At 42.5% G+C, this 21,525-nt stretch overlaps 2 protein-coding genes across 2 annotated transcripts; both read right to left on the bottom strand.

Moving 5' to 3' along the window:
• Window positions 1–4,402, bottom strand: ltb4r (leukotriene B4 receptor; the record flags this gene model as incomplete). Its single annotated transcript, XM_083907383.1, has 4 exons — window positions 1–369; window positions 2,030–2,306; window positions 3,706–4,254; window positions 4,377–4,402. The coding sequence occupies 4 exons, from the start codon at window positions 4,400–4,402 to the stop codon at window positions 1–3; spliced, it is 1,221 nt and encodes a 406-aa protein (XP_083763509.1).
• Window positions 4,403–8,829: 4,427 nt separating this feature from the next.
• ltb4r2a (leukotriene B4 receptor 2a) lies at window positions 8,830–12,166 on the bottom strand (the record flags this gene model as incomplete). Its single annotated transcript, XM_083907371.1, has 4 exons — window positions 8,830–9,115; window positions 10,034–10,074; window positions 10,167–10,367; window positions 11,630–12,166. The coding sequence occupies 4 exons, from the start codon at window positions 12,164–12,166 to the stop codon at window positions 8,830–8,832; spliced, it is 1,065 nt and encodes a 354-aa protein (XP_083763497.1).
• Between the last annotated feature and the right edge of the window lie 9,359 nt (window positions 12,167–21,525).

Genomic DNA, 21,525 nt, shown 5'->3' with positions numbered 1-21,525 from the left:
CTACTGCAGCTGCTGCTCGACGCCGGCCGGGGTCTGGACCGCGCTGCCCGCCTCGCTGTCGCTCCGCTCCTTCTTGCTCTTGAAAGGCTTGGCCAGTTTGACGGAGAGCGAGTGCAGCGCCGTGCTCTCGTCCGGGCAGCTGCCGCGGCCGCTGCGGCTGAAGGCGGACGTGCTCCTGCTCTCCGAGTTGGTCGCCTCGAACAGCTTGCCCATGAAGCCGAGGCCGGCCTGGCGGATGTGGGAGCTGCCGGCGAACACGTAGAGGATGGGATTGACGGCGCTGCTGAAGTAGGCGAAGGCCGTGACGTTGGGTCGAGCGACCTTAGCCGCCCCGATCACCGACTCGTTGCCCTGTAAAAGGCCGACCACCTGAGGAAAGAAGGCAGGACAAATGTGACTTAATTAATACTCGGGCTATTATTGTTGGCACGAGTATTGTCATCATGATTAAGAGCGTCTTCTCTTGTGGAAACGTGGTCTTCGTGTGGGTTCAGAACGCCATGCGGAGCCAGACACAACTTTCACGCGAGTTTCACCGTTAATTTTCCCATTTCAAATGTCTTCTCCGCAGACGTTTCCGCGACAAAGGGTTTTTAAGGAATAATTTTTCATGATTTTTTGAAATTCAGGTAATGATCCATTAGCCCTGATGCACTTTGACAGTGAGCTGACTTTCTTCTCAAAAAAAAAAAGTATCTCAGAATGACTTGAAATTTACCATCATAATAGTCAGCATGGTCCTAAAGAAGGATTTCTTGAAAATATTTGCAAACCTCTTAAGGAATAATTTTAATGAATTTTTGAAATTCAGGAAATGATCCGTTAGCCCTGATGCACTTTGACAGTGAGCTGACTTTCTTCTCAAAAACTAAAAGTATCTCGGAATGACTTGAAATTTACCATCATAATAGTCGGCATCGCCCTGAACAAGGATCTGTTGAAAATATTTGCAAACCTCTAAAGGAATAATTTTAACAAGTTTTCGAAATTCAGGAAATGATCCATTAGCCCTGATGCACTTTGACAGTGAGCTGACTTTCTTCTCAAAAAAAAAAAGTATCTCGGAATGACTTGAAATTTACCATCATAATAGTCGACATCGCCCTGAACAAGGATCCATTGAAAATATTTGCAAACCTCTTAAGGAATAATTTTAAAGTATTGAGAGTGCAACAATGCTTTGGCTGATGGTGAAAGTCATGTTCAGGGTGAAAACAGCATCAGGCTTCTGCTTGTATTAAAGACTTTGTCGTGCTATAAAAATAATCACGACTAGGGGTGGCACGATACCACTTTTTCTATGTATGATACCAATACCACAAACTTGAGTATCTACCAATACCGATATTAGTCCGATACTGTCATTTTAGACCTTTCAAACAAACAAGTGGTGTTAAAATAGTTTGTCGTAGCGTCATCGGCGAAGTCAGTCATTTTGCTTCCTCAATCTGTGATGACACATCACGGTCATTTTTGCCTTAAAAAACACATTTCTTGTATACGCTACAGTTCTAAAGTTCACTTAGAAATGTCCTTATTTTTGAAGGGAAATCACTTTTTTTCAAGGAATATAAAATTAAATGAATCCGAAATCTCCACTCTATACATTGTTAATGTGGTAAACGACTATGCTAGCTGTAAACGTCTGGTTTTTAATGGAATATGTACATAGGTGTATAGAGGCCCATTTCCAGTGTTCTAATGGTACATTGTGTTTGCTAATGGCGTTAGAAGGCTATTGGCAATGACGTTAGCACAGCTGAAAACAGTTTTGCTGGTTCTTTGACGAAAGGGCAAAATGATTATTCGGAATAAAACGAATTATTTCTAATCTCATCAATGTCTTGACTATATTTTCTATTCATTTTGCAACTCTTTTGATGAATAAAAGTCTGACTTTTAATGGAAAACACAACAAAAATTGTACAGGTGAGCCCAAACTTTTGAACGGTAGTGTATATCACTTTTAAGAGGATTTTTTACGAAAGTTTTAAAACGTAGATGGCAAAACAATAGCGTAGCCCCAAACCTCTATGATGTTGACGATGTGATACGGCAGCCAGAACACGACGAAGGCGCCGATGATCATCAGGATGAGGCGAGTGCCTTGGCCTTTGCGCTGGAACATGGCGCTCTGCAGGCGGCAGATGACGGACGTGTAGCAGGTGTTGATGAGGGTGAAGGGCACCACGCAGCCCATGATGGTCTCAAACAGGTACTGGAAGACCTGGTGGCCGACGCTCTTCCAGTGGTAGGGAGTGCAGAGGTCCACGGTGCGGTTGTTTGGTAGCGGCACCTTCCGGACGCTGTCGCCAGAGGAAAATATTTGGACACAGTGGTTTGTTAGGTCGGGTATTTTTTAAAGGTGCATTATGTAATAAATCTAAAGCAACTGGCGGTAAAATCCTCCTAATGTGTCACAGAGACTCAGGAATAATGTTCATATAACAAACTGAACTCACCAACAACAACAGTACAGACAAAATATTCGCATTAAAAAATGTATTTTGCAGACTGCAAATCATGTTTATGTTTTGAAATCATGTTTTGGCGTCATGTGGCGCCACCTACCGCCGTCTACCAATCATTGCAGTCAGCAGAGTCTCAGCTGCCGAGCAACCACGGGTTGCCAGTTACGTCAGAAAACGAAACCTAAAAGGCCGCGGTATTTTGAAGTTGAATGTAGTAACCGTTTTTGGCCACATTCTTAGATATGGCGCCTTTAATAGTAGAGCAGATTAGCAACAAAAATCTTTCACATCTGGAAAGAAGCATCTTTTGAAAATCCCATTAGCCACAAGATGGCCGCCATCAGAATTTCATTTCCTCGGCCGATTTCAGTGATTTTGGTGTCAAATGATGAATATAAAAGAATATAAAGGAAGCTTCTTAGCCTCTCCAGTATAATAAATCTGTTTTGTCTATGCTCAAAAATGTACGATTTGATATCAAGATTACACCTTTTAGGCAATTTTATACAAAGTTGCCCTGAAAATAGCTTGAATTGGCAGCCATCTTGGAAAAAATGGCAGCCATCAAGAGATAAGGTGACTCATTTTATTTAGTTTCATTTTCCGCAGACATTTTCCTCCAAGTACCACTGGTGGTACACGCACCACGGTTTGAGAACCAAGGATGAAAATGACGGGGTTTCGAGTGGGATTTGAACGCCAGCTCCTTTGGACGAAGACGTGGATTTGACGTCAAACGTTGTGGAAGGGAATTAGGTTTGTAAGCGAAGGTTAGCTCTTGGACCCAGTTTGTGTGCGTGTGTGTGTGTGTGTGTGTGTGTTCAGTACTGGTGTGTATTAAGAAGGTGTTTCCCAATGTTTCCCAATCCTGGTCCCTGCATGTTTTTTTTCAGATGTTTTCCTGCTCCAAAAGCACCCGATTCAAACGATCGTCTTCGACATCAACCTTTTAAGAAAAAGCCTGATTATGACGCATTCGCGACGCCAGTCTTCACTGAAACCATCTGTGTTCGGGCGAAGATGAAGCAATCTCACATGAGTCACGGCCTCAAATGGAAAACAAACACTGCCAAATCGATAAGGAAGCCCAACAAAGACTCCATTACGTCTCCTCAAACGGACGTTGTCCTGTTGTGTCAAGAATCAATCAATTGAATCAGGGCAACATCTAGAACATGCAGTTTCAGGGGTGTCCCTGAGGACCGGGCTCAAAGCTGGAAAGTTCTCATCTCACCTGCGGTAAAAAGGCATCGGCAGCGCCAGGACGAACGCCGCGGTCCACACGCCGAGCAGCAGCAGCAGCAGCGAGCGCTTGGTCCTCATTCTCTGGGAGACGAACGGCCTGGTGACGGCCAGCCATCGGTCCATGCTCATCAGGCAGATGAGGTAAATGGACACGTACATGTTCACGTTGGACAGGTAGTGCGCCAGCTTGCACGCCGCCGACCCAAACTCCCAGCCCCGGCCGCCGGCCAGGTACCGCAGGAACAAGGGCGCGCTGAGCAGCACGGAGGCGTCGGCCAGCGCCAGGTTCACGACCAGCAGGCAGGTCACCGAGCGCTTCTTCACTTTGCAGAACACCGACCAAGCCACGAACAGGTTCCCGGGGAAGCCCAGCACGAACGCCAGGGTCAGGATGGCGACGCCGACCTGGGCCGAGACGCTGAGGGACGCAAGGGGCGACGCCGGGACGGTGGCGGCGGCGGCGGAGGAGTTGGTGGTGATATTAGTGGCCATCTCGAACGCTATGAGCTTGTCCCCGAACGAGCGGAACAGAGTCAACCTTTCAACAGACAAAAAGGAAGGAAACAGGGTATGTTGCGTTAACGTTTGTGACGCGAGAACGTGACGATACCAAAACGTTGCACAACACAACACAACATTCACACGCTTTATCTTTATTACTGTATCTGAGGCACTGCCTCGTTCATTTTAAGATTCTACATCGTCTTCATTATTCTAAGGAGAGGCTACATAGGCTGAATCCCAATTCCACCCCTTAGCCCTCCCCCTTCCCCCTACCCCTTTGTCAGAGTTCCCCTTGGCCCTCAAAACAGAGTTGAGGGAGCGAGGGGTACGAACGTTCCCCTAAGAAATGAGACACACCTCCATTACGTCATCACGTCGTCCGGACTTGACGCTCGCGGACTGCTACATCAACAAGCCGATGCGATGCTTGTTGATGTAACAATCCAAAAATGCCGTCCTCACAAGTAATGTCTGTTGCCTGGGCTATTTTTCTGTTTTTACGACTGTCAGCTGCTAACAAAGACATCGGCGGCGACGCTGTGAGGAGTGTTCACACACACAGTTACAGCGACTGCAGACCCGCTGCATTACCATAGCCACACACACACACACACACACACACACACACACGGTGCAGAGGGAGAAAGCTGCTCGCAGACAGAGCGGAGGAGAGCGGGGACTGTGCACTCCGGCACAATTTGTTAATGTAAAAAAAAAATAGCGATAGCAGCTAGCTAACCACTTACGAAAGGAACGCCGGGATAGCATCGGCTACGACTAGCTAGTAATTCAAAACAAACTTAACTAGTGATTCAGAAACACCGTTGACAATTGAAGAAGACCACAATACAATCATTACACATGACTGTCGTGATTAAAATACTGAAAATACATCTGTGCGAGTCTTTAACGGCCAGCTTTCAAACTTCGCTGACAGGTGACGCGGCGGAAGCTGCGAAATTCCTCGAAGCCCTCCGTTTCAAGTGTGGTCCTGAGGAAGCTTCGTTTCGAGGGCTACGTAGCCCTTCGGGTTGGCCCTACCCCTTAACCCTTATGAGAAATGAGACAGCACTACCCCTCACATGAACGCGCAAAAACAAGGGGTAGGGGGAAGGGGGAGGGCTAAGGGGTGGTATTGGGATTCAGCCATAGAATAGACCCTGAGATGTCCCCTATTTGTGACAGATGCCTCGTTGCGGATGACACATTGCTTCACAGCTTCGCCCCTGCGTCCCAAGGTTAAGCTCTTTTGGCTTAATATCTTCAGTTTAATCTCTAAAATTCTTAACATACGGTTGGAGCCTAATCCACATATTATTATTTTGGGGATTTCTGACGACATTAAAAGGTTAAACAACTACCAACAACAATGTTTCCTCTCCTATAGTCTCATCGTCGCGAAGAAGCTACTTCTCTTGCATTGGAAAAAGAAAAAAAAACACACCCAACCACATTGATGTGGCTTAGCGATCTTACCAACACTCTCCACTTAGAGAGAATAAAATATACTCTTATGGACAAACTCCTACACTTTGAAAAAATCTGGTTACCTCTCATTCACTATCTCACACCTGGTAGTGGAAATTAATGTTTCCCCTTAACTATAATAAAGTAGTACTAGGACGGAAGGATAAGGCTGGGTAAGGGGGGAGGGTGGGATGTATTTATGTTTTGGGTAACGCTTTCTTTTACAGTCCCCTAATTACCTGGTATTTAGCTGGTAAATTCATGGTAACACTTAAGTGTTGCTAGGTAATTACCAAGGGTAATAAGATAAGTAAATACAGTGAAACCGTTGCCAAAATACTGGGTAATGCACGGTAATGTACTCGGTAAGTAAAGTAAAACTGTACTGTAAAAGAAAGCCAAGCTTGTTTCCATGTAGTTACACACATTTTTAGGGTTAGGTTTGTTAGATTACCCCTTGGGTAAATAGCTAGTAATTAGGGGACTGTAGGTACCTGCTTATTACCAGTTTATAACCCAATAATACACTTACATTTACCATAGTTTTGCCATAGTTTAGCTGTACATACCTTCTTATTAACAGCAGTAATAACACGCTATAATTAACTATATAGTTACCAGGTAAATGCCCAGTATTTTGGCAACAGTTTCACTGTATTTACTTTCTTATTACCATTGGTAATTACCTAGTAACACTTTGGTGTTACCATGAATTTACCAGGTAAATACCTGGTAATTAGGGGACTGTAAAAGAAAGCGTTACCAAACATTTATTACTGTATCTGCACAGCGGAGAACACGGAGAAAACAGCAGGTAAACAGCAGAGTCTAAGAATGATACACTACCGCTCAAAGGTTTGGGCTCACCTATACAATTTTGTTGCGTTTTCCATTAAAGGTCATACTTTTATGCATCCAAAGAGTTGCAAAATGAAGAGAAAATACAGTCAAGACATTGACAAGATCAAAACAACTGTTTTCAGCTGTGCTAACGTCATTAGCAAACACAATGTACCATTAGAACGCTGGAAATGGGCCTCTATACACCAATGTACATATTCCATTAAAAACCAGACGTTTGCAGCATATTCGTTGAAAAATAGGGACATTTCTAAGCGGCCCCAAACTTTTGAACGGTAGTGTACGTCGTTTTCACTGCACACACAAACACACACAGAAAAAAAATGGGTTTATCTTTTTTTTTATCGTTTTGGTAACACAACTTTTAACCCTGTAACACCAAAGCCTCAAAATGACCATCTGGACCGTTTTTTGCGTCTTTTAACCATAAAAAAGGTCAGATTTTAGCCCATTTTTCCAGAAAAACAGTAGTAGTTTTACAACATTTGTTTGCAGTTTTTGTCACAACTGTGACTAAAATCAAAACAATACCCGTTTCCAAACAGCTGTACCGTCCTATAAATCAACACAACTCACCTGTAATTCCAGTTCTCTGTGTGAACGCGACACAATGGATCCACTCCACACCACAGATTCGCCACTTCCCGAGTATTTTACACTGTATCTGTTACAATCTTCAGCTTCACACTTTGATTTAAAGACTGTGTGGAGAGAAAAACACACACACGCGCACAAAAAAAGTATGATGTTGTGAAATAGTGCGGGGGAAACCCAGTGACTACAGGAAACCAGAGCTTTCACACATCCTTTTGTATATAATATGGCTGCATTAAATCCTCGGTAGTACAAGTGTGTGCAATCTCTTCTCAAGAATCTTCTTCTATGACGTGGAATTCATTCATTCATGCAGCAAACTGGAACTCTCTGTTTTTTTTAAAAGAAACATGTTGTGAAACCGTTGGCAACATAATCTGGGAAGAGCAGCACTTCATAATGCGGTCATGAGGGTGAATAAGTGAGGGAGGACGGGGTTGGGGAACGTTCCGGTAAAAAGGAACGAAAGACCTTGTCGATACACGACCTTAAATCCGTACCTCGATCGCGTTTCACGGGTCGACTCTCTTGCACCGGACGTCCTCCATATTTCGAGTGAAGAACAAGGACGTGTTGAGCTGCTACCAAAACTCAGAGGTTTTAGGAAAAGTTCCCTGTGAACTTTGGTGGCCGGAAGACCGCGATAAAACAAACTTCCATATCCGTAGACTTACGAAGGTGTAGACGTTTTATTCAGTGAGCCTTTGGTCAAGTGATTACAGCAAAGAAGTGACCGAATGACAACGTTGTGCATGATAAATCATCATCCAAGTCTTTTCGTTTCCCATTGTTTTCCCATTGGCCCAGGTTTTCCCACATACTGGTTCAAGTTCTTTCAGGCTAGCTGGGCTGCTACGACGGATCTTCTGACCTCCTTCTTCTACACTCGGAGTACCACCAGTAACAACAGTCACTGAACATCTCCCCAAGTTCTAAAACTGGGCCAGGATCAGCTGCAAAGGAGCATTATTTCATGTTTTTCCATTTAGCTTCACGCGTTCCCCTTTCCGTAGATGATTTCACGAAGCAGTGAGCAGTAAAAAATTGACCAAAATCTATGTCTATTGCATAAAAAACACGAGAGAAATCGACGAACAACCGCCTCCGATAATACGCCGATGACATGTCGACATCTTGTACCAATTTTAAAGAAACAAAAAGGCCCTACAATACATGAAATATGCTTTATCCTATTATCGTACATTCAACATCGAGTGCCTCCGTCAACGTCGAACTCTCAACGTCATTCAAGTCGTCGCCGAGATGTAACGGCACGTTGCCGTTCCCGGCGTTTTGAAAACATTTACACAAAGAAAATGACACATGCAGTAAGAAAAAACAGGGTTCCAACTCTCTTTGGATGGATGTGCGAGTCAATTCACTTCTCATGAAGTGATGAAATGTCCACAGTTTGTCTTTTACGAGCTGCTCCAGGCTCCGTTCTCGTTACGCAGGTTCACCGCAAACACAACAAGCGTTGACGTAGCGGTGCCTCGGGGGGGGGGGGGGGGGGGCAGCCTGCGCCAGGTCACGTTTCCTCTCCGTTTAACAAAAGTCTCGTCTGAATTCACGTTCTGCTGCGGGGCAAAGAACCAGAAATCTTCTTGAAATTGAAAGTTGAAATTTGCTTGCGACCACCCACAGGAGGAGTCATTTACATTTCCGGCGCGACACCAAATCAGTCCCCTTACTTGCCGTTCTTCACCGGTTTGACGTTAGAATTGGAGTTTTTCTCCTTGAGCATGACGGAATCTTCTTTCTCCTTGTCCTTGTCGCGACTGTTCTGGCTGTTCCGGCTCTTCCTGGTGGCTGGGTCTATGCCGGCGCCCTCAAACAAGCGCGCCATAAACGCCAGGCCCTCTCGGCGAATGTAAGACTTTCCAGCGAAGAAGTAGAGCACCGGGTTCACGCTGCTGCTGATGAAGGCGATGGAGGAGGTGACGGCGCGGCTGCTGTGCCATATTCTGCTCAGCCTGGTGAATGAAAACAGGTATTTCATCATGGAAAAACTCAAAGACCAAGCTTTAGCTTAGCATAGCATAAAACGGGGATGGACAGGGAAGCTTCTGGCTTGTTTGTATAAGTTGAAAAACATATATAACACTTCATTTTAGCATAGCATAAAAGGTGGATGGAAAGGGAAGCAGCTAGCTTGCTTTTATGAATTCAAAAACATACCTAGCAAATGAGGTTAGCAAAGCATAACAATTAGATGGAAAGGGAAGTAAGCTAGCTTGACTTTACACATTGAAATACACATCTAGCACTTTATTTTAGCAGAGCATAAAAGTTGGATGGAAAGGGGAGCAGCTAGCTTGCTTTTATGAATTCAAAAACATACCTAGCAAAGGAGGTGAGCATAGCATAAAAATTTGATGGAAAGGGAAGTAAGCTAGCTTGCCTTTACTAATTGAAATACACATCTAGCACTTCATTTTAGCATAGCATAACAAGTGCATATATAAAGGAGGCAGCTAGCTTGCTTTCATGAGCTGGGAAAACACACACACACACACACACACACGCACTTATGGTTAGCATAGCGTAAAACATGGATGAAAGGGGAAACAGATAGATTTAGATAAACTGAAGCTAGCACTTAAATTAGCTTATTTAGCACCAAACCGTTAAGGCTTATTCTAACTCAATATTACATGGAAAAGAGACTCTGCTTTCCTTTTTTACGTATGGATGAAATTAATCAAACCATTGAAAATCATAATACTAGGAGATGGTAAGTAAATAAAGCAGCAACGTAGCTGATTTCTTTACAGGCCAGAAACACATCATCCTCAGTGATTGCCACGTTTGTAAATCAGGCTAACAGTTTGTGCTAAGTGCTATCTATATGCTAAAATAAGCTGATCCAACTCAGTTCAATCATCACTTACGTGTTTCTCACTGCACTGTCAGGCAACAAGGCCCATGAAACCTGAGAGCAAAATCAAAAAAATGCTGCATTAAAAACAGTGAAAACAAGTTTTTCCTTGTTTTACTTTTGCAGAGACGAGATGCACAGCGTACCTGCACCATGTTGATGACATGGTAGGGCAACCAAAGGAGGCAGAAAGTCAGCACGATGGCCAGGATGAGCTTCTCGCTCCGAATTCGACGGCGGAACTGGGTCTGTCGGATCCGACGTAAGATGCACAGGTAGCTGACTATAATGACGCTGTAGGGGATGAAACAGCCCAACACGAGCTCCAGCGAGTACTGCAGGATCGTCTGTGAAGGTTAAGATAAGTTAAGTTAAGAGTTGACACCTTGGATGACCTCTTTAATAAGACCTTTTTGACTAATTGTGATGACACATTCTCTGTTCCATTTTTGGTAATGTTCCCTTGGGGGATACCAGAGTAATGGTAAGGTCCAGGTAGACCCATGGCAGTAGGCTGATTGGGCGACAGAAAAGCATCATTCCCTGGCGACCAGTGTGTCTTCAATGCCCGCGGTCTATTCTCGTACAAAAGCTTGACGTAATCTTGAGACTACAAACGGAGCAGGTGAAAAAGAAGAGCTGCTGGATGTCGTTGCCTGTCACGTTCGGTGTCCTATTCACGCTACACGACCATCGGGTAAGTAAAGGTACCGTTCTGAAACATACCATGGCGTGTTTTCAGTCATACCTTCAAGGGATAGTTCGGAATTTTGGACCTAAGACCTATTTTGCAACTCAGCCGGTGTGATGGAGACGCATGGAGACGTTTTCAAGAAATTGCCGAGTTCGTTGGTGCTATGGCTAGCGCAAGTCAACGGTACACGTCAGCATGGCATTAGAAACACTCATACCGACTCCACAGTGCACCCGAGGCAAATCAATTGTAACGGAAGACTATCGATGTACATATCTGTGTTGATAGAATGTTTGAAATAAAACCAACCTTGCAATTTGAAAGATTTATGTCTCGCGGCGGACTGATTCCGCTGCTGCTGAGAAAGTAGTCCCTCAAAAATGGACGATTCATGCGATGCGACATTAGTTTTGTTTCAAATATTATTCTATCAACACAGATATGTACGTCGATAGTCTGCCGTTACAATTGATTTGCCTCGGGTGCACTGTGGAGTTGGTATGAGTGTTTCTAATGCCATGCTAGCATGTACCATTGACTTGCGCTAGCCATAGCACCAGCGAACTCGGCAACTAGAAGAACTGAATGAAATTTCTTGAAAACATCTCCAGACGTCTCCATCACACCGGCTGAGTTGGAAAATAGGTCTTATGTCCAAAATTCCGAACTATCCCTTTCAGTCCCACCTGATTGCAGTCCTCTCGCTTTACTAGCGCAATCTTCCCGTTGTCGGGAAGAAAAACATTTGACAGATCTAACATCGGACATTTGTTTATATGAAAACGTTAGGCACTACAGCTTTAGTTAGAAACGGATCTTGCTCAGTTAAAGGTTTGAGGGCTGAAGAGCCTCGGTGGACAATAGCCTACTTCTTGACTTTTCAAGACAATATATACAAGATTTTCCTTTACTCACATCCTTGGGTTTGGCGTGGAATGAGTCGCACACCACGGTGTTCGCCAAGCTCTTCGTATCTCTGTAGATAACCGCGGGAATGGAGGCGACGATCACGACCACCCACAGCCCCACCAGCAGCCGCAGCACGGTCCTCCGTCCGGTGATGACGCTGATGCGCTGCGGCCACAGGATGGCCAGGAACCTGTAGAGGCTCATCAGCATGATGAGATGAATGGAGGCGTACATGTTGGCCAGGCACAGGTAGAAGAGGATCTTGCACATCGGTCTCTCGAACACCCATTTCTTCATGATCAGGTAGACGATGAAAAACGGCGTGAGGGCCATCAGGGAGCCGTCGGCGATGGCGAGGTTGAGGATGAGGAGAGTGGTGATGGACTGCCTCCGAGCGCGGGCCAGGATGCTCCAGATGACAAAGACGTTTCCGGGCAGTCCCACGAGGAAGGCGAGGCTCAGGATGAGGGCGCCCGTGGTGGTTCCTACTCTGTCGTCCACGATGGTGTCGTTGATGAATGGAGTGCTGCTGTTCTGGGCCATTTTTGTTTCCTGTCAAAGAGAGAACATGAGTGAATGATCTTTGTCCAAATATCCAGGGTCTTACCGCTGCATAAGCAGTGTCATCCTTAAGCTAGCTTTTGGCTAACTTCGTGTCCATGACAGCCATTGGCATTCCACTTTTTGTGTCATTGTTGTGGCTCTTAAAGAGGACCTAGACCGGAAGTTCCAATTAACGCTGTTTTTTAGTGTGTATCTGCGTCATTACCTTGTTTATGAAGCCCTGAAGTTTCTAAACAAAGAGTTCAGCCACTGCTGAGAACGCTGTGTTCTATTGTAATCTCAGGCTCAGCGAGATCTCTGAAAAAACCCGGTCCGGTTACGTAAACACCGGTCTTCCTGAACAGCAGATCCTCCTGCTCCGGGCACTAGTCCGGGCACATCCGGTTGCATACATTGAACCGCAGAAGACGAATAACGTCTGTTGTGGAGGTGTTTCACAGGCGTCAGTGTCTTCTGACTCTGGGTCTGACTCCGGGTCAAAGGTCGTAAAAGTGACGAAACTATTTTTAAACACTGTTAAAACAATGTTTTGATAATGAGTAGCAGTGCATCCACCGTTCCAGAGGGGGGCGCTGTGCTTCTGAGAGTGGGTGTGCTGAATATGTCACTTCCGGGTATTGGCCAATCACAAGACAGTTGGGAAGGCTCTACGCTGGCTGGCCAATCACAACACATTGTGTCTTCTGGGGGTGAGATTTCAGCCTGAAACACCACGGCTGAGGAGAGTTTCAGTGAGGAGAGATTTCTATCGGCTCGTTTACAGCAACTAGGAGGTTTTTGACCATAAAAACAAGTAAATGTATGTAAATAGACCTCCATAACTCACATATATGTGCGACAGGACCACTCTATGTGAGCTTTAACGTTTGACGAGACACTAGAAAAGTTCTCCTATTCCTGATTCCCACTGGTCAAAGGGTAGTACGATGCATTTTTATCGAATTTGGCTCAATTCTGCATCAATAGGAACATAAGACCGAAGCGAACGTGTTTATTTCTTCTTCATATGTTTCGCCTTCAAGTACCGAACAGAAGTCCGGTTTGCCTGGATGACCGAGAGCCTTCATATCTTCTACTTTTGCTAGCAATCTGCCATTTCTAGCAAAATTAGCGTTAGCATTCATACTATCATAAAATTGGGACAATTTGATATATTCATAATTCACAATTCCTGGGGAACTATTAAGGTTCTGCCTAAAGAACAATAGTAAAGACAACTTGAAGACTAGCTCTGAATTTATTAGTACTCTTTCGTAACTTTATAACTTTCTTTCCTGTTTAAGTGAATTCAATGAAAATTGCTCAAATCTCTCGTTGCAGTGTAGAATATGCAGTGGTTTCTTTATTTCATTTCATTTAACTTTAACTTAACAGGAACACTGAGATAAATAAATGAGAGCGTACAGTATACTCAATACAATGTAAGACAAATAAAATATACATTAAAAACTAATGAAGATATACCAAAAATGTATGTATAATCACATATTCAGCCGTGTGTTCCCAGTATAACTTTTAAAAGTACATTTAGGAAAAAAAAAAATCGACAACCAGCTGGTTCTGTGTCCAGACACAACTTCATTAACTGATGAAATGACTAATATAAGTCCTTATCTCCCAGAGTCTGACAAGTCTGGGAGATAAGGAGTTTGTATTTCTGGAGAAGAGTGGCGCAAGCGTAACAGGTTGCGGCGAGGGTTTTAATTCCTGAGCGACGAGACCAGGCACGAGAGGAGGGCAAGAGTCACCGCGTTGCGTTTCCCAAAAAACAACAAAGAAAACGGAATATAATACGTCACATCGCACGGCAAAGACGACATGACGTTTGAGTCGGGATAACGCGGACTAAAATGTAAGAACAAGAGACAAGAGACACAGAATTAACCACATATATGTACAATGTATATACCATATGTATATGTATATACCACATAATATATGTGTATGTGTAGCCCACACCATTCAAATATTACTTTTAGGGTTAGGTTTGGACACACTTACACTTTCAATCGCAATCAAAAGTGAACCAAACTGGTTCAACATAAACTATATGGACAAAAGTATTTGACCACACCTCTTACAGTAAGTACTGAGTTCAGGTGTTTCAATCAGGCTCTTTTTTGGGCTCTCTTCTTTAAACATTAAAGGTTAGCGTTGAACATATCTGACCTTTTAATCTCACCTAATTCTACAAAGCAAAGCAATGTATCCAGAGCTTGATGATTATTTCACGTATGCTGGGAAAACAAAACAATAGAAAACCACACCAACGAGCCAAAAAGGTGTTGCACACCACACATGTATCCATACACAAGCTCGGAAATAGACACAAACAAAGGCACTATTTACCCTTGTTTGATGCCAGAAGTCACAGGAGAATGGGGCCGACCGGTTTTGAAAAGACACAAAGGCAACAGAAACTGGCAGCCATAACGACGATACGATCGCTCATCGCAAACCAAGATACGCAGAAGACGCGGCAGAGCGTGGCAGAGCGTGTCGAACCTCGACGCAGATAAGCTGCGGCATCAGAAGACCACACCGTGCGTCACTCCTGCCTCTTTATAAAGGTGTCGCGTGTACCTAATAAACTGACACTTTAGCAGATACACATAAACATACATAGATTTGGGACTGATTCAAAAATGAACTCAAAAACACGTATAAAAGTGGATGAAAAGGGAAACGGCTAGCTTGCTTTTCTAATTTAAAGACATATCTAGCACCTAAATGTTAGCATAGCATATAAAGTACATGCAAAAAGAAGCAGCTAGCTTGCTTTTATGAGTTGGAAAAACACACTTTATGCTATGCTAACCGTAAGTGTGACATGTGTTTTTCCAACTCATAAAAGCAAGCTAGCTGCTTCATGTTATATGCACCTTTTAAACAGCTAGCTTGTTTTAATGATTTCAAAGACACATGTTCGGTTAGCACAGCAAAAAAATAGGAATTCAAAAACATATCTAGCGCTTAATTCTAGCATAGCATAATACAATACATACAGCTAGCTTGCTTTTATGAGTTGGAACAACATGTGTCACACTTCAGGTTAGCATAGCGTAAAACATGGATGCAGAGGGGAAGTGGCTAGCTTGTTTTAATGACTCACACATGTCGCCTTTATGGTTAGCATAGCAAAGAGAAGTGGACAAAAAGGTAAACAGCTAGCTTACTTTTACGAATTCAAAAAAGTACAAAGTACATTAAAAAAAAGCAGCTAGCTTGTTTTTATGAGTTGAAAAACACGTAGCACAAAAGGTTGGCATAGCAAAGAGAAGTGGATACAGAGCGGAAACAGCTAGCTTGTTTTAATTATTTCAAAGACACATGTAAGGTTTACATGTGTCTTCTAGCATAGCATATGCTAGAAGTAGCAGCGAGCTTGCGTTTATGAGTTTGGAAAAACACATGTCACATTTAAGGCTAGCATAGCATAAAACATGGATGTAGAGATTTCAAAAACACATGTAGCGGTAAAGGTTAGCATAGCAAAGAGAAGTGGACGAAAAGGGAAACAGCTAGCTTACTTTTACGAATTCAAAAGCAAACTACATGAAAAAAGAAGCAGCTAGCTTGTTTTTTTTTTAGTTGATAAACACATGTAGCGCATAAGGTTGGCATAGCAAAAAGAAGTGGATGCAGAGGGGAAACAGCTAGCTTGTTTTGATCAATTAAATTAAATTAAATTAAATTAAATTAAGGCAATTTAGGTAGCTTAGTTAGCACCAAGGTAACTGTAAACACATTTACTGTTGTGGCTCATCTAAAACTCAATAATATATGGAAAAAAGACTCCGGTAACACAGGTAAGTGTGTGGTTTATTTAAAAAAAGTGAACCTCTGGCGTCACTTACAGGAGATACAGTTCATACAGTAGATAATTAGCTCCTGCTAGGCAACATATGTATTTATTGGCATTTCACGTCACCGGAAAAAAATGTTTTTCGTGCCAACGCTTGTTGGACATAACTCCGCTGTTAGTACAAGACCACGCCCTGAAATCTGCCGACGCTCAGAACTATGCGATGTCAGTTCACCCTCGCATCAATTATGCGCGTCCACGTCTGCCAAGAAAACCTGTTGTGCTGCAACGACTCGTTGTTACAGTGTAATTCAGAGAAAACATGCAACAGAAGCAACAGTCAGTCGTTTTCTACGTTCTGTTCAGTTTCTGATTTTAACTCTAATTCTAAAACTGGATATGTTTTCTGGAACTGGTCAGTGTAGATTATTTGTTCATTTAAATCAGGCGTGACGTACGGACGACCCACGGGCTAAAACCGCCAGAGAATTTAAAACACAGATACCTGTACCTACATTATACCTGCATTTTGTAGATCCACTGTGTTAATGGTAAACTCAAGCGTAATATTGTTGAAATTGCACCTATTTTTCCCTTAACAATACTTTGTTAAATGTAAAACAAAGGGAAACATTCTGTTTCTTTCAAGGTCTGTCTTCAATTTTCACTTTCTTTTCATTATAAACAATGGATTTTCTTTAATTTTAGGGCAATTTTTTTGACAAATAAGTGAAAGACAAAGACAACTGGCAGCGATAGCCTACATAATCGATCACTCTTAATCTCTAAATTTGTATTGACAGTCTCTTAATTTGTATTGATAGTCTCTTAATTTGTATTGATTGTCTCTAAATTTGTATTGATAGTGTCTTATTTTGTATTGATTTATCTTAATTTGTATTGATAGACCCTTAATTTGTATTGATAGTCTTTTAACTTGTATTGATAGTCCCTTAATTTGTATTGATAGTCCCTTAATTTATATTGATAGTCTTTTAATTTGTATTGATAGTCTTTTAACTTGTATTGATAGTCCCTTAATTTGTATTGATAGTCCCTTAATTTATATTGATAGTCCCTTAACTTGTATTGATAGTCCCTTAATCTGTATTGATAGTCTTTTTATTTGTATTGATAGTCCCTTAATTTATATTGATAGTCCCTTAATTTGTATTGATAGTTAGAGATAAACTAGTGATAAAGAAATTAAATGAAAACATAAATGGAAAACTAAATTATGCAACTTGTCTTCATGAAACCAAGTATTGTTTGAATTAAAATAATTAAATCAAGTACTTTTTTTTAAATAGTGTAAGCATTCTTCCGTTTATTTGTAGGCCACATTTTACAGAACAAAGATAAATAAAAAATGTATACACATATATAAATAAACACAAATATGTAAAATATAGAGCAGAGAGAACCAGCAACACCTCAGATTATCAACCAATCGATCGATCAATATCTGTCAATCTGATAAACAAGCGATAAAGTAAGCGTTTGCTGAGGTTTGTGTTTGACACTGAATTATAATCCAGTCCGTTTAATTATACTGGACATTTTTAATTGTTGAATTTGCTAAATGAGTGAATGCAAGAATATGGCTTCTCACTAGTTTAGAATGAAATAAGAGAATGAGGTCAAAGTGAAGGCAGTAACTTTAAAGATGACTGTGTTCAAAGAGCAAAGTTAGTTTTTCTTTCTTTCTTCAAAGGTTTCAGAGACGTAACCACATGGCCAGTGTTTACACAAAGCCGGTCAAACCACACTGGAACTAAAAAAAAAAAAAAAGCCAGCGTCAAAGGGCACAACAATGAGACGTTGTACCAAGTGTCAGGGTTTTTCTTCTGTTTTTAAAATATCCAAGAAATATTTTTGATATTTCATCACATTTTGTTGCCATTTTTGCACTTTTTGTAGTCACATAAGTCATTTTTATGTAAAACTTGATCGCATTGCACAACCTCACTCACTCTAAAGGTGTGTGTGTGTGTGTGTGTGTGTGACTCATGCATGGACTTGCTAAAACACTCCCCACACACACACACACACGCACACACACACACACGCTACATACGACACATAATGAACAACATGTTGGAACAAACTGGTTGAGGAAGTTAGCCGTGCATTAAACCAAATCAAATAAAACATTTTTTTTTTTTTTTTTTTTAAAGAAAAACTGATTTGCAGTGATTCGCTGCACTGTGTTTGTTCCCCGACAGAAACTAAAACAGAGACACTGGTGTGAATGAGAGACGACTCACCTGTACGCATGAAATCACAGCAGCAGGACTCACACACACACACAAAAAAACCAAAACAAAAATAAAGCAAAAACAAACCCAGCGACAGCCAAAACAGCCAGAGACCGAAAGTGTTTCAGTGTTTTCTTGCTCTTCTTTTTATCTTTTCTTTGCCCCCCTACATTTTCCACCCACACTCCCTCACTCGCTCTCTCTCTCTCTCTCTCCTTCCTTCTCGTCTTCATCGATCTGTCATACTTGCTGTAACACGCAGTGAACCGAAGGCGTGTCGCCTCCGTCCCGTCAGTCAGATCCTCATGTGTTGAGCAAGGAATTCCACCTGCAGTCAAATTAAAGGGACAGTTCAAGTCGGGTTTCTGTTTTGTTTTTTCGTTCCAATGTCAATGTCAACGTTTCCCCCCCCCCCCCAATCAGGGTACAGTTGGGTACAGTATTCGCCTCGACGGCGGGGGGCGTACAACCAAAAATATTCAGCGAATAAGCAGGAATTTGTAATGGTAAATTCAATTTCTCTGACTCAGAGATACAACTGCCCATCACCCTCTACCTGCCCAGTACAGAACACCAGGTCCTTTGTGTATAGTGTATTGTATATTCACCGATAGCTACAGTAGACAAAGAGGTGTGAAAACAGCACATTGAATGGCAGACACTTTGTCTATTGGAGGAATGCAAAAATGCGAAAATAAAAACTTGTCGGCCGGCAGAAGTTTCTCTATTTCATTCTTCACCAGCAGCAGAGAAATTTCCACCACAAATTCAACGTGCGCTGATAATGCGTTATCCAACATGGCGACACGCGCTGTATCTATGTACGACTTTAGCAGAGTTGTTATTTTACGGTTTTGTTTGCGCGGTGCCTTTCTATCAATAAGTAACACAGCACGCGTGCTATAAACACACAAAACAGTAGACATGGCGTAAGTAAAGTACGTTAGAGATGCTGCCTCAGGGTATCCGCGTGGTTTTAAAAAGTCTTAAATCCAATCATTTGAATTTAAGGCCTTAAAATGTCTTACGTTTTCCTAAAATCTCATATGCAGTTTTGAAAGGTCTTAAAAATCTATTAAGGGGACTTTTACTTGCATAAACTTCAGTCTGGCTTTGAAATTTTTCTATTTTTGAGGATGCGCTAGCATAACTACAACACGGAACTGAAGTTCCGTGAGAATTGGTCGAGCACCACTAGCTAGGGTGCTGTGGGCGCGCCGCGGTGTGCTACAACTTAGCATAGCAGCGGAGAAAACTTAATGGAAGTCCACAGCTAAGCCGGATTGCAAGTTCAACTGGATTTGGATTGGATTTTCAGTGTGGATTTGAAATGGGTCTTAAATTGTATTCATTATGGTCTTAAAAAAGTCTTAAAAAGTCTTACATTTGACTTGTTGAAACCTGCAGAGACCCTGCTGCCTAGCAACAGTAGTAAACAACTTTCACAAAGCGATCCCTCTATTTGTTCACATCCTACGACAAAAACCAGTCTTTTTGTAACGTGGTAGCAATCGTCCTATGAATTTAAAGCCACTTGACGTCATTTTTGTCGCAAACGCCCGGCCACACTATGGCGACCATAAACCTTCATCTTCAGAAGGGTAAGGCCCGCTGGTCAGGCTTGCGTTTCGACTGAGAACAGTAGCTGTACTCGGCCGGCAAAGTGTGCGTACGACGTCATACCGGTGCGTCGACAACAAACGGAGAACGCGGGACAACGGGACATCCGTTTGTGTCCGTTTGTCTCAAGATTTGTATGAGAACAGACGACGGTGGACGTTGAAGAAACACCGTTGGGCAAGGGATTGACGTTTTTTTCTGTCGCCCCAGTTAGCTTGACCCTCTTGGGTCTAGCTCCACCGGCACCGTACCGTACCCCAACTCTGGTACCCCAAGAGAAGGGTACCAAAAAAAGGGAACGGTTGGGGCCGGTTGTTTTGGTACGATTCCACCGGCGCAAACAAATACACAGATGAACAGAAACGGGTCAAATGAATTAAAAGCAAACGAAATAAATATTGAAATATATATATAATATAATAAAAAAGAAGCAGTGCGATAGAGAAAGGCAGTTGTTGGAGCTCATCCTGAATTGATCGACTCTTACATGACAAGGTAAACCACTCCAAAGACTTGGGGCATCTGGGTGCAACTTGGTTTGAGGATCTTGTTACCAGCGTATTTAAAACCCTAAAAACAAGCAATACAATCTTTAAAAAAGATCAATCTCGAATTGTGCAGGAAGTGGCGCAAACGCGGTCATGCTTTGTTTTTTCCGGTGAGAAGACGAGCTGCTGCATTTAGTCTGCAGACGACGAGACGGCGTACGTACGTATATATACGGCACCTTTTCATTCTACAGTTAAGTTGAAAACAAGAGAGTGTTTTGCAGCAGCACAGGGGCGGGTGGGGACAATGAGCGTTTGTCTGAAAAACAGTCTTTAAAACTGATCACTTCCTGTGTGCAGGCGACATGAAACCTAAACGCGACTAAACTGAAAAACACAAACAACTCGGAACGTTAAAAAAAACCGTCTTAAAAACACATTTGCTGTGTTAAAAAAAAAACACATTTTTATCTCGTGGAAACTGATGATTGTAAACCCGCTCACTCCCCCACACCAAAGACCATAGAAAAACCAACGTTTTTAGCTCACGCGGACTCTAGAAGTGTCGCTGTACTTTACCGAGGTAAAGGAAGAACACTTTTGAACTCACAGACGGAGGCCGCAGCACATCGAACACATCGACTTTCTTCATGGACTTTGGTGCGGTCGTGGTGAGTGGTTTACAAAGCAACAGACGCTCCAGTTTCCAGTTTGGAAACTGGAAAACTATATTGCGTACACCTTCTCCTCATCCCAGCAGTCCCTCGACGCATTGGCTACTGCGAATAACTAAAGACAAACATTCACATCTATACCATCTTGTAGATGTAGTCGTGCAAGACTCGTGTAAGATAAAGTGTCCCGGAAGGTTTTTTTTTTTTTTTTTTTTTGAAATCTTGATTGCATCTTTATCTAACTTTTTGTTTCTGGTGGAAACTCTGTGCGCTTGTAAATATTATTTGTCAGGCAACATAGAAACAATCAATCATACAATTTCCAACACTGCACGCTGCAAAAATTGTGCGAAGTGATTGTCACTTTATTAATCTCCACATCCACGTACACCCCGCACCCCAGGTTAGCAAATACACAGATGAAACAATTAAAAGTCAAAATAAAAGTATGAATCTTGATAAGATTGCAACGCAAAACATGGGATACGTCAAT

This window comes from Microchirus variegatus, assembly GCF_963457635.1.
Source record: "Microchirus variegatus genome assembly, chromosome: 2".
Lineage (NCBI taxonomy): Eukaryota > Metazoa > Chordata > Actinopteri > Pleuronectiformes > Soleidae > Microchirus > Microchirus variegatus.
The sequence above is the reverse complement of the archived record's forward strand: the minus strand, read 5'-3'. Positions and strand labels throughout refer to the sequence as shown.